Source organism: Platalea leucorodia, assembly GCF_965183815.1.
Source record: "Platalea leucorodia genome assembly, chromosome: 1".
NCBI lineage: Eukaryota > Metazoa > Chordata > Aves > Pelecaniformes > Threskiornithidae > Platalea > Platalea leucorodia.
In genome coordinates this window covers 140,796,645-140,814,122 of record NC_138823.1, presented here as the reverse complement: position 1 = coordinate 140,814,122, position 17,478 = coordinate 140,796,645, and the positions used below count along the sequence as shown (strand labels likewise).

The 17,478-nt window shown below is 38.1% G+C and overlaps 1 protein-coding gene across 1 annotated transcript in view; it reads left to right on the top strand.

Moving 5' to 3' along the window:
- SDHAF3 (succinate dehydrogenase complex assembly factor 3) overlaps positions 1–16,414 on the top strand; it is a 34,503-nt gene extending 18,089 nt beyond the window's left edge. Inside the window, exon 2 of the mRNA XM_082317032.1 lies at positions 16,019–16,414. Coding sequence (XP_082173158.1) covers positions 16,019–16,222 — 204 coding nt within the window. The 3' untranslated portion in view covers positions 16,223–16,414. The remainder of the gene's footprint in view (positions 1–16,018) is intronic.
- The last annotated feature ends 1,064 nt before the right edge of the window (positions 16,415–17,478 follow it).

Below are 17,478 nucleotides of genomic sequence, written 5' to 3'. Positions count from 1 at the left end.
AAGATGAGGAGATCTGTTACATTTTTCTCATAAATAAATACAGTAGAGTACAAATGATCCCATTGCTTCCCCCCCCATTGGTGTATGGTCTTGTTTTCAGTGTTTTCCTCTTTTAAGAAATTAAAAACTCATGTTAAGATGTTATGTTTTGACATAGAGAAGATAAATTATGTTTTGTTCTGGTTTTCTAGGGCAGCAGTCAACAGTGAAGGCTAGTCCTGCACTATAACAGCAGGTGGACTTTACGGCTGAATTTACGGTAGCGCACGTGCCTGCGGGTCAGAGATCCACAGGGCACCGGGGTGAGCTGGGAAGCGCAGTATGGTCCGGACACCAAAGCGATGCCTGGCCACGGCCCTGGGACCAACCCGTGCAGATTCCTTCAATGTCTAGCCCATAGGGACAGTTCAGCAAGCAGCCTACAAGTGGGTTTTCGTGTAAACAATGGTTTATTCTAGTCTACCCATCTTTTCTGTGATAGAAATGGGGCACGTGCTGGGATGGTAGAGGAACCCTCTCAATCCGATGCCTTCCTGTGCAGGGCCGGTGCTCAGAGCTGTGACCTGCTGCGTCTGCATGCTGTGCTCACCTGCTGCGTCTTTATGATGCCGGTGAGTGGGAGGAGTTTCCACTACATCACTAAACAGATGTAGTTTGATTAGACTGAGCTCTCCTGGACCGTCAGCTTCACCAATGCAGTGGGACTGATGTTACTTGGAGGATTATTTTTTTTTTTTTTTCCTATTTAGCAAGCATGATTTTTTTTTCAGAGGCACATGAAACATTCTGCAGGACAGCAAAGCATGCTAATATTCATCCCCCACTTAAGACTGAAATAAACCTCTGCTCATGAAGACTACATAATTTACCATCAGTGTGGTTCAAGGGGAAGCGTTGCTGGGTGGTAGGTGGTCTAAATGTTATTCAAGATTATTCTGCTGGTGTCTTCAGGCAACTTATTTGAGAGTTTTTTCCTGTTCATTATCTTGGCCTAACTCTATAGTGAATCCTGTGACTAAATTAAAAAGCAGAGTAGGTTAATTGGGAGTTTACCTTAAATAGGTAGCTCTAAAAGCCATCCTGCAGAGTGGAGAGTGAGACAAGAAGTCATCCTGATTCTAACTGCCTACTTGTGGGCAGATGAACACAAGACTTTCTTTTCCATATTTTTCTTGGCTAGCAATCAAAATTCATTAAGATATATAAACAACTCAAAAAGAATTCAAGTTTTTATTGTTCGTATAGCATTGCATTGCTTTAACAAGTCCAGAGTCATTTTAAAGCCACGCAAATGTAAGTTGAGATAATTCCTGAATGTTGAAAAGTCTTGAAACACAAATGAAACCTCTTGAATGGTTTTAGTAGTCTCTGACTGGTAGAAACCTTGAGGCAACCTGTTTATTCGCATCATCAATGGATGGCAAGCAGAGATTTTTCTAGAACTTATTATATAGTCAGTTTGAAAAGTCTTCTCTTCCTGATCATATACAGTAGAAAAAGGACTTGTTTCTTAATACAGTATAAACAAACAGTGTGGCAGTTTGACATTGACGCTAATGATAAACGTATCATTGTATTAGCGTGGAGAGAGCATCTGAGCCGATGTGGATGTACCATACCAAAATGATTAAATGGTACCACTTAACTCAGAGCAGAGGTAGTTCATCGTGGTTTTTTTTGACGTACAAGTAGAACTAATATGCTACACTTTCCATTCTTGGTATCTTCTCTACAGGCAGGCTGTCCTGCTCCAAATGTTAACGCTTTGCCCATAGGTGAAGACCATGGTGCTCGGCTGTGAAAGTACCTGGGAGGCTGGCAGCCAGAGCACAGAGCTAAGTCGGCTTGGCCAAGCTTAACGTGGCACGTTTGCGTTTCTGAAAGGTTGCCTTGATGTTTTCCCGGCTCTGATGTTTTTGCGTTGTTTTTAAAATGCTTTCCTTTAGATTATTGAGGTAAATTAACTTCTATTCCAGTTCAACACATATTTTTGCTTGGGACTGGATGGCTTTTGGTTACACAGAGAAAAAGGAGAGGTTCTAGGTGGGTGAGAATTTTTAGGAATAAGTAGGCAGTCTGGATTTTTGTTGCGAAAGCTTAAGTTTTTGTTAAATGAGTGTTCATTTCAAAATGAAGTACGCACAACTCTGAGCTATTTGACTTACTTTATTTCTATCCTTTTATTACTTCCCTACCCTGTTTTCCCTGTCATTTGCTAATTCAAAGCAAGCCCCCTTTAATAGTTGGAAAACCTCCTGCAATAGCAGAAACAAAAAAGAAGGAATAGAACAAGATTTAGGTGAGTTAATTTTGAAGTTTTTGTTGTCTAGAGATTACAGGAGAACGTGTTCAGGCTTGAATTTGATATGTATTTGATCTTCCCAAGAACAGTACAGAATATTTTATGGAGTTTTTCAGAAGTGCTTTCAAATTAGCTGTCTCTACAGTACTTCATTGATTTTTGAAACTTTTTCAGCAGATCAGTGAATTTTCCTTTTTCCTTTTGTACTTAATCCTTCCAGTCTCCTGTGACAGCCCAGCCCATACTTGCTGTATTGTGACAGACGCTATAAAAATCCTCTTAAATGTCAGAGCCATTGGATAAAGGGATAAATAGATAGAGACTTGCAGATGATTACAGAAGTTTTTGGGTTTTTCAGATTTGGGCGCTCTGATGTAGTCATTAGAGATGCATGCTCCTTTATAGCAGCTCTTGAACATACTAATGACACATTTGTTTTCTTCAGTTAACTTGTGTGGATACTTCTGAAGCAGTTCAGAGATTGTATAAAAATCTGCAAGTTAAAAACCCTTGGTAAGGTACATAGATTTGTAGGCGTTAGAGTTTTTTGACCTTAAGAAACTGCTAAAAAAAATCAGCACAAATTTAGAATTATGTTTAGAATGGGAACTTTTAGTTTCTCTGACCTTTTTTGTCTGCACCATATCAGAGGACTTTGTGGCTGCATATATGTTATATCACAATGTTTTAGGAAAATAAAACAGAGTAAGGAACTTCCTGTTGCAATTTTCAGAGCAATAAAACCAAAGAAGAAGGAAATGCTGTGATTTGTTCTGTTGCTTGGAGGATATGGAAACCTTTTTAAACAATTTATATTATTAACTTCATTTGACAGAGGTACGTTTATGTGTATACAAAGTGTAAGTCTGGTCTAAAACTTGAATGTCATTTAGCATCTTTTTCTGCAGCAAGAAGAATTTAAAAATTTGCACTGGGTCTAGCACAGAGACTAATGAGTTAATCCTTTTTGCCTTTTATGAAGTACTATGAAGTACTTGTTAATTCCAGTAACAAGCCTTCTTTCCACAGAGTGAGTTTACAAATATAAACCAGTATGTTGTTAGTTGTCTTAAGGAAAATGTCAGTTACATCGGTATGCATTTATTTTTATAGAGATGCCCTATTGCTGCTATTTAAAAGCAAGAAGGACTGAATTGTAACCAAATGGTTGTGGTCAAATACACTGAGTTATTTCTATAGAGCAGGACTTTCAAAAGTACCAGACTGAATGTCATACTTAGGTAAATTACACCCTTATAAGAATTAACCTGTGTTTCCCAGTGGTAATGTTTTTTTATTTTATGAAATCATTTAAGTTCACCTGTATGTAGGCTTTCTTTTATTGATGGCCAGTCTCCTAGGTAGTCCTCTATGAAGAGCACACCTCAAAATGTTTGTGCCATGTTGAAGAAGCAGGTAGATAAACTTTAATGATTCCTTGGTTGTCTGTTTTAAATGCCTCCACAAGCACCCAGGTGGGGCTTGGCTCTCTCCCCTGTTACGAGAGGGACCCTGGTAAGACTGGCCAAGAAATCAGCCTTTGACTCAGTATTGGCTGTTGCCAAATTCCCTTTGCTAAATTAGTATCCCATATATTGTATTGGAACAGGGAACGTAGAATATGTTCACTTAAAACTGGGGAAGTTTCTATCTGTTTGTCCTAAGGGGTGGATCTGACTTTTATACTAATGACCTGCTGGTCTGTTTATTAAATATTGCCCATGACTTTTTACTTCATTCATTCAAGCACATTATTCTTCTACAGGTCCATTAAAGTAAAAAACTCAGTGTACCCTCAGCAGAAAGGTTATTTGTGATGTCAGGGAAATCAATGCAAGATGCCTATTAGTGGATTAAATTTTTGTTTATACTTGAGGTTTTCTTCGTTACTGTATTAGTTTAAGCTTTTCGCTCTAATGAGCATATAGGAATGTGAGTAATGGAAAAATAAGATATCCAAAAGAGACTTGGTATTATAGGTACACTTGAAGTGCTTCATTGGGTATAAATTGAGTAGAAGAACACGCATGGAAAGTCAAGTGTCATCATCTGGGATATGTAATCTTTTGCATGTTCTTACTTAGTATCTAGCAGTCTGGAAACTAATGTGGTTGTCTTGGAAACAGGCTTTATTTTCCTTTTGCAAATATCTAGATGTGAAATCCTTGTCTTCCTTGAAAATCTGGAAGTAATACTTCTGAAAGAAATAACTGCAAATTTAAGATGCTTGTTGTCTATTTAAAGAATTGATATGGGAGTCTGTAAGTGATGCTTGCATTGTGTGCTTTAATTATAGTTGTGTGATTATGTTGCTAAAACAGTCTCTAGGTTTTTTAGGTAAAATGCCTGTACTTATTGTCGATATTTGCCTGGGAATTATCTGCAGTAAAGCATTTTGCTAAAATTTCCTAGCTTAATATTTAAATAGAAATATTGCAGTATAACTGATGCGTTGAGGAAGTTAAGTACCTAAAAATGAACTGATACTATCACTTCCAGTCTTTTCCTTTTCCCTGCTTTAAATTAACCGCATGTGATAAAACTTTGAATATTCTGTGAGACTGTAGCATAATATTTGCCAGACAAAACATCAGCAGTAGACAAAAGTGCACAGGACAGCTTTTTTATTAGCCAAAGAGCTGCCATGCACAGCATAAAATGTCAAAGCAAAATAGAAACTGAGTCAAGAAATAACCATCTTTCAAATTGATGAGGATTCATTACGATTTGTGTGAAAATATGAAACAATGTTCTTGAAAGAAGTTTAACTTTTCTGGTCTGTAGCTTATTTATCCAGTCACTGCAGTCTTAGAGTTTGGTATTAGTAACAGTGTAATTTCATCATAACTTTTACAGATGAAGGTCCAGACTGAATAATTTTCCATGTTTTGTTCTTAAATTGTTAACTATATTAAGTTCTAATGGCATTTTTAATATATTTCGCTTCCAAGTATTTTTGTTTCCAGTACCAATTTGAAAGACTCTCAAATACTGATATGTACTTCAGAGATTTTTTTTTTTTTTATTCTTTCATAAAAGAAGTCTTTTTTTTCAGTGGAGCTCACACTTTGAATGATGCAACTTATGCAAGGGAAGAGACCCATGACAGGATCTTGTCGAGCCATTGGAACCCATTTGTATGACTATCTCTTTGGTTCTACCTCCCATCTCTTCCTCCTGCCCCGTTTCTTGTGCTGCATCTGCATTTCAGATTGATTTATCTTTTCAGAACTTAATTGATCATTTTATTTTTTCTTAAATGTTGTTTTTCCTTCAAATGTGTTCCAATTTTTTCCCTTTCTTCTTCCCTAGAACAAGCTCAAGCTTTCTATTTAAGGCCTGAGATGAAGCTTATTAACGTAAGTGGAGAGGATCTTAAAGACTACGGTTGTTATCAGATGATGCAAAAAGCTTTTAGTGACCTAGATTTTGGCCCTGATGTACAATACTGATGTAAGTATCGTGCATCCAGAAAGAAATAATTAATCACAGCTTGTTTTCCCACAAATGACAGTAAAGTCACTCTGATGTACTGTAATGCTGTTGTGCTCCATTTTGGACTTAATAGCATTTATATATGTTTACCTTGCCAGTCAGGCCACAAACTTCCCACTTTCACCTCAAATTATGATCTCATAAGTCTTACATGAAAAAAGGACATTAAAATGACATGTTATTCAAGCTATAAACAAAGCTGAGTTAGTCCTTGAGCTTTTTTCACATTCCTCTAAATAAATGTCATTTCTTCCAGTTTAACAATATTAGTAAACTGTGTTCAAAAAAAGTAGTCCATTTTATACCTTCCTGATCAAATAATAATTCTCCGTGCTGATTACTAAGTATTACATAATTATATTCCCTGGCTCCATTTTAGCTGAACAATTTTTCATTCTCTCCTCCCAAACTGCAAACAAGCAAGCAACCAAAAAAACCCCAACCCCCTTATATGGTAACAGTTTGGTATAGTTACAGTATGTGCATCATTGTGTTACTGTGGTCACTGCCCTGAAATTTGGTCGATAATCAGATACTCTAGCATCCTTCCTGAATCTCCTGGGAAAACATGATATTGTTAAAGTTCTCTTGGCTTTTCCTTTCAGATTAACTTTTAGAAAACTTTGAAGTTTTCTGGTTGTTCCCATTCTTTATGATCCGGTGACTTTGTCCTGGAGAAATCTATTTTGCCTCTGTGTGTGTAATTAGAAATGGTGACATGGTCTTTCATCCCCAGAAATTAAAATATACATAATTCAAAGTTTTCTAAGGATAGAAAGGAGCTACAATTTTTTTTCCATCATGTGTTTCACTTCAGGATGTTGCCGAGTCTGACTTCAGCAGCATTACCCAAAGATAAAACAAACTCCAGGGGAGAGATTATAGATTCACTCAAGGAGAAATGGTATTTTTGTTGCCTTTTGTAATTAAAAAAAGACAAAACAAAACAACTAATGAACACTTTCCTTTTACCATAAGAAAGGAAGGAAGTTGATTGAAGCCAGTCATCTACAGCTAGCGAGAGAGAGGCATAGTTGCTTTTGCAGTGATGAGACCCACATCTCTGGAGGACTGTGTACCCAGTCATCACATCATGCTTAAGACAGAAGTTTCTCTCTCTGACGCTCAGCACAGAGATAACCTACATCTCTAGTTTCACTTAGACATGTAACATTTAGATGTAGACAATCCCATCGCAAGTGCTAGACTATCCCCTTGGATTGAAATGGCCTCTACAAATCTTTCCATCTAATAATGGACTGAAATACAAAATAGCTTATCCAAGCTGCTCGTCACACAACTTGTTTTTAGAGCTCCTCAGTAATTACAACTGTGTATATTTGTTAGAAAAGGGAGGATTTTATTTCACCTGCATTTTTTGTCTTTGGGGGTAGGAGAGGTATCCCGTAGTGAGATGGGTTCTCCACACTCGTGGTCTTGAAGGGTACTTGAGGAACCAGTTTGGCCTCTGGCAAACAGCGTCATTTTTGTACCTTTTGTGTTTTGTGATTAAATGAACTCTGTTTGTGTGCTGCTCTGCTGTCCCTGTTTTTCCTTCCCTTTCTGGAGTGCCACTGTAGTGGTTGCCTCGGCAGAGGGGCAGGGACAGTGGCTGTGAGTTACCAACTCTGGTTTAGCCCCACTCTGGGATTTTTTTTTTCCCTTTGGTGATTCTTCAACTGCCCTGCTCAAGAGGTGGTGATGCACAGGGGAAGAAAACTGATCTCGTCCTGGGAGGAATGCAGTTTGCACTGTTGCTGGATTAGAAAAAAATGCTTTAAAAAGTTTATTTTTGTTCTTTCACATAATCTGAAGTTTTCAAAAATTTGTATGAAAATGTGCTTTCTATTAATTTCTGAGATGTGTGCTTTTTTTTAAAATAGAGTGAGTAATGTTTCAGGTTTAATAAAAATAAAGTACTCTTTCTGATACCCTTTTTGATTCTTACTTATATGTGCTTAAAGTTTCAACTTAGTATTCTTATGACTGGTCATATAAGCTACTCAGTCCGGTTTTTAAGTGTTCGTGTTTTTGTACATAGCAAACCTCTGAATAAAACATACCTATTTGTTACATCCTAACTTCTGCTTAACTGAACCCTTCTATTATTAATGGAAAATATCAAGGACGGTTGAAATTTGAAATGTAACAGAAATGGCAGATTTTTTAGCTTGTTTCAGGCATCTCATTCTTTATGTGTAAGAGCTGTCAGAAGGTGGTAAACAGATCTCAGAACAGCAGCATTTATAACCAAATTGCTCTCATGAAATATAGATAAATCATTCAGCAGAAGAACTAATTAAATCTGTAGCCTATAGCATGGCCACTGGTCCATTAGCAGCCCTGGTGCTTCACTCTAGCCAAAGAGCTTGAGTTTACAGTATGTTTAATTTGAGCGACAGAGGTTTGTGTGCGAATGCAAAGAGGATTAGACTATTATTTAAGCGATACCTCAAGATAAGCAGTGGTGAACAGAGGACTTGAAGAGCATCTGCTTGCTTACCTCCCTGGTTGCAGCCTTTGCTGGCTGCAGCACCGTCTCAGGTCTCTGACTTTGCAGCTATGGCTGCCTCAGCTCAAACCACCCTGTTGAAGGGCTGTTCTATGACTCTCTTTAACGTGTCGGTGCTGGGAAAATCTTCCTGGTTTTGAGACCAGAAGACAGTGTTACTTTGCACAACTCTGCCTCTCTTAATAGATGTTAAACATTTTGTTGATGGATTCTGTGCTGTGACATGGGTAATGAAGGAGATGCTAGAACAAGAAAACATAAGGAAAAACGTTGGTTTCTATCATAAATAAGCTTGTCACTAGTTTTTTCTTGTATATACCTATTAAATTTATAGCATAACCATACTTTTATGAAGATCAACTTGTTTGTAATGCTTTATTTAACTGGAGCACAGTGCCATTTTAGAGGCCCTACGATTGCCTCAGAATGCGAGAGTTGTCTGCTGCACTGGAGCTGGGGTGTCTGTGGATGAAACATTTGGCCGCGTACCTTTTGGATGTTGGTATTATCCAGGGTTACATGTAAAGTCCTATAGCATTTTCAGAAAGAGAATAATCTTTGAGATTTCCCTTTTGTGCTCACACTACAGTCAATAAATGTTTTTTTTTGTTTGTTTTTTGCAAAACCACTCAGCAGTAACCACTCACCCTACATCCTTCAGGCTTTTGGCAGGAGCAGTGTTAAACTAGTGCTCAATGTTCGTGCAAGTTCCTCTTGCTAGGCGTTGCCTCTGGTTTGCTGTTACACATGTGATGAATATTCAGGTGATTTAAATGCCAGAAGAGAAAGTTGTTTTTTTCACCTTCTGTCAAGACTTGCAGTAGGAGCTGGACATCTTTATTCCCCAGAGGTCCTCTGCTGTGCTGGCTACATCAGAGCAAAATTCCAATCTTCATTCTGTTGCCCTTTTTCCAGCAATTACTATTTTAATTTTCCACATAAGAAACACTGATAATGCCAGCCATAAGTCTACCTGGTATCATTCAAATACCATTTGATGGGTATTTTCAAAAGCAGGAGGAAGGCTTGCTTACTACCCTTTATAGTATATTGACCTTTTTTTTAAGTGATCATGGTGTGTCCTTTACAAAAACAAAGGTGGTTTGAAATTGTCTGATAATATGTTGTTCCCGTTAGAGGATATGTGACTTTGCATAGCTGTTTATTCAGATTAGGTAATTTATTTGATAGCAATTGTATTTTATGCAATTTTTAAAATGTTTATGAGCTATTTTAAGTGGTCTTATAGGGTGAAGTGTAGGTTGTTATGGCTTAATGTGTACGTGAGTGTATGAAAATATCCGCTGAAATTGTGTATTGAGCTGAGCTTAAGTGTGGCAGAATTTTCCTGGGTTTGTTATTACATTTCTAACTATACTTACAGCTTCAGGAAAAATATATGAAGATGCTCTGGAATTTCATGAGGTGTATCTCCCATTTAAAAATCACTTCTATGAAGATTTTGTCTTTTGCTGATACTCAATTAGTTTAACAAACAAAACAATTTCATAGTAAAAAATACAGTAAATCAGTTGCAGAATTCTGTCTGAACATGCATAAAATAATTCATTCAACATATCTCTGCACAACAATAAGAACAGGTTGTTCCTTGCTGTGCTTGTTCGTTCACAGTCATTTCTTCCTGCTACCGTCCTAGCAGCATGTGTTTGATTTTGCTCCTAGTAGCAGCTGAAGAATTTGAAATGCTGCAATTTTAAGTTAACTTCCATGGAGCGATGAGGGTGGCCTGTCAGGCCATGCTTGTGTTTTTGATGTCACCCTGAGAAAAATCAATTTAAAATAATTTGATAGTGTTTTTCAGTGCCTGACTGTGCCCTGTTTGTTTAATATGTCTCAAAGTAGCAGTTTCTGATCTGGCCCCAGTAATAATGTTGTTTATCAGTGTTATCATTAATTTGACTGCCAGTGGAGATAGTCTTTTGGAATGGATGAATACACAGGCTTTCTACTTTAACAGCTTAAGAGAGATTAACATTTTAGACCTTTTTTTAAGAGAAAATCTGGCAAGAAGGTGAATCGTACAGGCAGTTACTGTGAACAGACATATCTATTCTGACTTTTTCTATCTAAATGAATCTTACAGAGATTTTTGGAGTGATTGTCTAAGATGTAGCATTGTACATGTTGAAGAGGATGCCAAAGAAAATAGAAATTATGATTACCGTTGTTCCCAGTGAAAATGGGCAAATGGGATCTTAACCCATTTAATCTTACAATTAAATCATAAATATCTATCAACATTTTGTATTCACATATGAGATAAATGTCTACCAGCATGCACTGCACCAGGTAGGAGTCTGTAGTAGTCAGGGAGTGGGGCTATTGGTTTTGTGGTCTTTGCTTTTATTTTTGTATTTAATCCTTTCTCAACTTTGAAAACAAGGCTGACACCCTTTCTGTAATGTGTGGTATTTTAAAAACCTCAAATGTCACCCATCCCTTTGCCCTTTTGATGAATTTGTGCATTCTGTGAATGCTTATGAATCAGAGAACAGAGGAAGACTATGTATTCGCTTCAGTTAGTGAATTTAAATAAAAAACCCTGTGGTTATTGATTACAGCAAATACTCACCTTCTGTGTTTTTGTAGAAATCACTTAGAGGTTCAAGTATTTAATCATGTCATAGGATTTTAAGAGAGCCTAATGGCTGGATTCAGTTTGCACGCTGTAGACACCAACGTGATCTGTGGGCAGAACCAGCATCTTGAAGGAGTGCATCAGAGTATTCAGGTGAGGCATCTGCCTCTCTGCATTGGCGATACGGAGAGTTTCGGCGTGTGTCTGCAGTTGCATGTACTGTTGGCAATGCAGGGACCTGGCCAGTCTGCACCTCGGACCGTTACCTTCCTTTAAGACTGGGATGGATACTGGGAGGAGCAGGACTCAGGGTGTCTGTGATACGGATGGCCAGTATGCTGGGATTGAATACTGGATAAATCAGCCGTCTTTTGATGGTAAATGGTCAGGAGAGGTTGTCTTGACTTGGACTTGATTCTGATCGTCTTTGTTTCTGGTGGCAGTCATATACAAGGGGCAAAGGTTTTTACCATTCAGCTGGTGGCTTGGTTTTTGTTTGTTTTTTTCATGTAGGTGCCCAGAAAGTGGGCACCCAGCTGGTGCAGGCAGAGGATCATTGCAGTAAGATCTACTTACCAAGAACCAACCAACAAACCTAAAAAAACCTAAGGTGCAGAGGTGGTCCCTGACTGACCTGCCACACTTGACCGCCCATGCAAGGGAGGAGAGCACCTGTGAGCCTCTGCCATCCTTGTGTGCGCTGAGCCTGGCTCTGCGAGGGTGCAGGTTCACTCGTCTTCCATTTTGTGTCTCCTGTCTCTGGCTCTGTGAGCAGAGTGCGAACCATAATTGCCATAAGATGCCAATAAGATTGCAATAAGGAGTTTTGTTATATTTGGAAGATGTAGTTATACGTAAAATAAGATGAAAGGCAGAAGTGAAGTAATTTTCCTTGTTTGGGAAAGGTAAGCAAGCGTTTGTTTCAGTTCTGCTGGTAGGGAAGATGACACTGGGAAACAGTTAAATACTGTATCTATTAAGTTCTAATGAAACTAGAGCATACACAAACATGCTGCTCCTCTTTATTGCCTGAGAGGGACTGTGATCATCATATTTTATGACCAAAGGTATATTACTGAAAGAACAGATGTTAGCTTGTTTTTTTGGTTGGCTTTTTTTTTTTATTATGCTTTTAAATCTATTACTGAACTTTGGAGTTCAACGTATTAAAGCTCATGTGCAGTTAGCAAAATGGTGCATTTTCTGTATAGAAGCTGAATCTTAAATTACAGAACTATGTACCAGCAAATTATGTAGTACCTTTCCACAAATCACTGATCACATAATAACAGTGTGAATTTCTGAGGGAACAGTAATGTGTTAAAAGCTTAAATATCCCAAGCTTTGTTCGGTCCTCATTTGACACCACAGGCAGAGAAAATGAGATACATCACATACCAGTGCTTTTGTAAATGCTGAAATGTATTTTCTTTGGTGCATCACCGCCTTTTGGTACAATGAGCTGAGAAAGTTCCATTTTTCTGTCACGAGCCAACCAAAACCCAGCGTGTTTTCAGGGTCCAATTTTGAATTTTTGTTCACATTACAAATCGATGTGAAACTGCAACTATTGAAGCTTTCTGGCATGTACAAAACATTTGTTCAGCTAGAAAATGAGTGGAGAAAAAGAGCCAGCGGTGACATGTCCAGATGGGAGCACGTTGGAGTGCCGTGAAGCAGAACACCTGGCATCAAGGAATGGGGAAATCCAGTCCATCGCTGTGTGTCTGGGTGCAGGGCACCTGCGAGAGCGGGCGTTGCGCCCTTGTTGAGGAGCACCGCTTCCGAGAGCTGGATTCTTGAACACTGATGCTTTGTGAAATGTGATGCTTTGATGTTAGATTAAAATAAACCAATTGCAGACTCTTTAGCAGTAATTAATGTGATGTTTTTGAAAAAGATGATCTTCTAGTCAACAAAGTTTGTAAAATTGTAACCGGTGGACTTCAGTTGTTTCTAGGTACCATAGCCCATGCCTGCAGCAGTAGCCCCAGGCTGCTCCCAGGTGGTTGATCATTAGCGGTGGGGAGGACTCTTCTCCCACTGTGGAACCTGCACTGGTAGGACATCTCATGGAGGGGTTCTCAGGGTTTGTGCATTGTCAGGTCTCTTAATAAGACGTGGAGAGTTTCACATTGCTTGATTTCAGTATTGTTTCTGAATTATACGCTGTGAATGTTGTTGTTTGGTATAATGAGAATTTCTTTTTTTGGAGTCCAGAATCAATACTGACCGGATTGTTTTGTGCAGAAATTTGAAGATAGAATGAGGTGGAATAGTTGATGTGTAACATATCCGTGTGTTACTGGTCTGCTGAAAGCTTCAGAGATCACATTTGTTCCATCTGCCTTGATAAGAAATTCTGTAAATCATGAAGTTGAAGACTTTTTAACCCATTATCATTTTTTACCTTGTTATTGTTTGATTGTTCAGTCATCAGGAAAAAACTGTATTTAGTTCCTTCTAAACCCTGGGCCAACTCTACCATGAGGTAATACCACTGAGGTGTAGGATTACTGCAGGGATTAGCTGTAGTGTCACTGTTCCTGAATGCGTATTTAACGTAAAAAAAGGAGAGGTGATGTGGGGAAGAACCTCAGTATTATGAAACTGTTGTTATTTTTCTTATTAGGTAACTTTAACACAATGTTCTGCCACTACAGATCTCTCTGTTAGAAATGAGGGATCAGTTTACTTCAGAGTCTGTATTAATAAAAATTTACTTTTGTTTGCCCCAGTTTGTTTTATCTATCTATTTTCTTTAAATAGCCATGAATTAAACTTTGCAGCAGGACTGGTAAGATCCTGCTGACTTTAGTGAGCCTTGACATGGTCCATAAACAATGTAGTATATTTATGTTAGTAAATGTTGTTGTTTTGAAATTTATCACATGCTCATGAATAACATTTTTCCTTCTCACCCACTTCTCTGGAATTATTAGACATACAGCTGAAGTAGTAGCTTTAGTAGCTGTCGTGGTTTAACCCCAGCCAGCAACTAAGCACCACGCAGCCGCTCGCTCACTCTCCCCCAGTGGGATGGGGGAGAGAATCAGAAGGGTAAAAGGGAGAAAACTCGTGGGTTGAGATAAGAACAGTTTAATAATTGAAGTAAAATAAATTAGAACCGTTAAATAGGCAAAGCAAAAAAAACCGTGCACGCAAACAAAACAGAACAAGGAATTCATTCACTACTTCCCATCGGCAGGCAGGTGTTCAGCCATCTCCAGGAAAGCAGGGCTCCATCACGCGTAATGGTTACTTGGGAAGACAAATGCCATCGCGCCTAATGTCCCCCTCCTTCCTCCTTCTTCCCCCAGCTTATATACTGAGCATGATGTCATATGGTATGGAATAGCCCTTGGGCCAGTCTGGGTCAGCCCTCCCCCCGGCTGTGCCCCCTCCCAGCTTCTTGTGCACCCGGCAGAGCATGGGCAGTTGAAAAGTCCTTTACCACTGTGAGCGCCACTTAGCAACTACTTAGCAAGAACAAAACGTCAGTGTATCCTCGACATTGTTCTCATCCTAAACCCAAAACACAGCCCCCATACCGGCTACCAAGACGAAAATTAACTCTATCCCAGCTGAAACCAGGACAGTAGCTTTGCTGGTAATTGGATTAACAATTCACTATGCAATAATGAGGCTTCTTTTAGCTGAAAATTGGAAACTAAAATAATGCTTATATCTCTTTGCTATAATCCTGTGCTTTTGAATACTCCTGATATTTGCTCCTTTATTAAAAAAAAAAAAGTGTTACCATGTAACACAGCCATCATTCTTATTTGGTCAGAATATAATTTTTTTTAGTTCAGTTTCTTATATTCACAGTTGTGGTTGAAACTTCAAGGGTGCTTTAAAGGATACCTTACTAAAGTAGGAGAGAAGCCTGTATTTTTTCCAATAAAAATTAACTTTTGAAATGGATTTCTTAACTGTGGAGTTTGTTTTTTAAGTTCCTCTTAAGAATAACAAAAGTTTGTTCTCCCTTCCAACCCAGTGTTTAAACGCGTGCTTAACTTTTAAACATCTGAGTAGGTTCGCTGCCTTCAGTAAGTACACACGCCATGAGGCTTTCGACAAACTCGGTCACTACAACTTCTTCGAGAGCAGCTGCAGCAGGGCTGGTGCTGGGCAGAGGGAGGCGGGGAGCGTGCAGGATCCATGCCGGTGGGCTTTGAACATAGTGGTGTCAGCGGTAGCATCGCTAGCCGAATTAAATTTGCAGAACCACTGTCCTTGCAAAACCTCGAGTGTTGTAATTTCGAAAAGCTGTAATGGTCAAAGATTGCTCCAAAGTGGTGATAAAGCAATTTTCCAGCTATAAATGCTGTTATTTAAGTAAACGTGGTCCAAATGCTTTCTTTTACAACAGGATTGAAAGGAATTCTGAACAAACATGTTCAAAACAGTACAGAAAAGTGGTTATCCTTTTTTCCTTCAGGGAATGAGTACGCAATATGGAGGTATCTGTCCTTGAAGCCCCTTTTTTTTCTCCCCTAACTTTTAATTTTGGTAACTAATTTCTTCCAAAGCTGACGGAGCGACAGAAGTCTCAGAGTTGCTGAATTCATACTGCCTTTGGAGCAGTCCAGGGTTGGGTGCAAATGACCTTATTAGTTCCCAGAAATGCAGAGCATCGTTAGGCAGAAAGGCTTTAGGACATTGTCGAATAATAGATTGCTTTTTCTAATACATTTCTTCAAGAATAATGCTTTTCCAGATGTATAAGTTTACAAAGTGAAACCTATTGATATCCTGCTAGATAGAAAACATGTATTTTAATAGTTATAACTACATAAATATATTTGATCTGTAATTAAATTTTGTTTTGTTTTCAGTATTAGTACATGATATGACAATTAAATTTATCTGTACATATGATATGCATTTTAAACTAGCTATGTAAAATTGATTGTAGATACTAGAAATATCTTAACAACTTTTTCTTTCTTACAAAAGTGTATTTTTTTTGTCATTTGGTGTTGATTAATAGACTGTTGTAGAAGGTTGAATAAGAGCATGTTGTTACAGTAAGATGGTATTAGAAGAAGTTGACCTGAATCCTGCATTTGTCATTTTCATGACTTTTATATTCCTTCCTCATTAGAACTATGCAGCACTGATACAGCAACAAATTAATGAGGACAAACAAAACTTGAGAGAAAAGACTGTATATGGAATCCAGCTCACAGAAGAAAAGCTTAATGACTTCCGTGATGAACAGATTGGGCAGCTGAAGGAACTGATGGATGAGGCTACCAAACCTAATAAAAAAATCACCATTTCTAAAGACTCGGAACACAAAAACTAAAAGGGTTTAAACACTGTTTTAATGCATATGGAAGCATTTTGAAACTTCCTTTTCCAGTTGGACTTAAATGTGGTTTCTGTGGAATAATGGCGCTGCGGATGCCATAACTTGTCTGAAACGGGTGTCTCTGGCTATTTGGCTTTCTATGCAAGAATAAATGTTAAAATGGAATAATCACAACAATTTTATGTTAATTGCAGTATTCTTTTTCTCCTAAGGGAAGGTGGAAACTTAAAGAATTTGGTAAAAATAAATTGACATTTTAAAAATAGAAAGGTTTTTTTTTTTTAATCTTAGCGCACCCATAGGGCAAAACATCTTTCTGTTTGTATATCATCCTCTGCCTTAATGGAAAAGATGCAATTAGCATTTGTTTTCTGATGTGGATTCAGTAGAGAAAGAACAAAAGTATGGTACTAGAGTGGACTTATTTCCGTGGAAAGAAATAAGCAGTATTAGAAACACATACTGCTGTTGAAATTGGAAGTTGGTTTTCTTCTTGAGCTTTATTGTGAAATGTGCTTTAAAATAAAAGATGTAGTTAATTATTAAATGGACCTTGAGGGAACCACTGGCTTATGAAGAAAATTCTGCACTTTTTTAAAAGCTAGACTCAGGTTATTGTTAGTATCTAAAATTTTAAAAAGCCATTCATGAGTTGGTTGTGCTGTAGTTAGAATTCAAAGGCTCTTTAAAAGCTCAGTATCTCATATTATTCAATATTTTACATGGAACAGAATTAGTAAACTCCTCAATCACAGAAATTATCCTGTTGATAATACTGTATAACAAACATCTGTAACTTACAGGTAATGGGCACGCATTGTCCTGATGAAGACTTAACCTAATACTCATACTATTGTGACTAAAAAAAAGTCCTACTTTTTTATCTGCTAAGAAAAACCACCCCCGTTCTGTGCAAAAGACAGCTTTCATTTCATATTCCAAACCTAGTTTTGTATTATTAGTTGTGTTCTATTTCTGGACCTTTCCCTGTCTGTTACCCACAGCGTGTTCAAGACAACATAATTTCTTTCCTCTTGGGGGATAACAGCTTTGACAAGTAAGCACATTTCCATCTGTCTCAAGTTATAACAACATGCTGTTTGCCAAAGCTACGCTCCTGGATCCTAACTGGGGGCAATCTGGGGAGAAGCCTGCTTCTCTCTGTCTTACCTCTCTTCCCAATTCTTTGCTAGGATTTTAGGTTGCAGGTTCTTCATTTCTATTAAAATGTTGATTGCAAGACTCCTGTG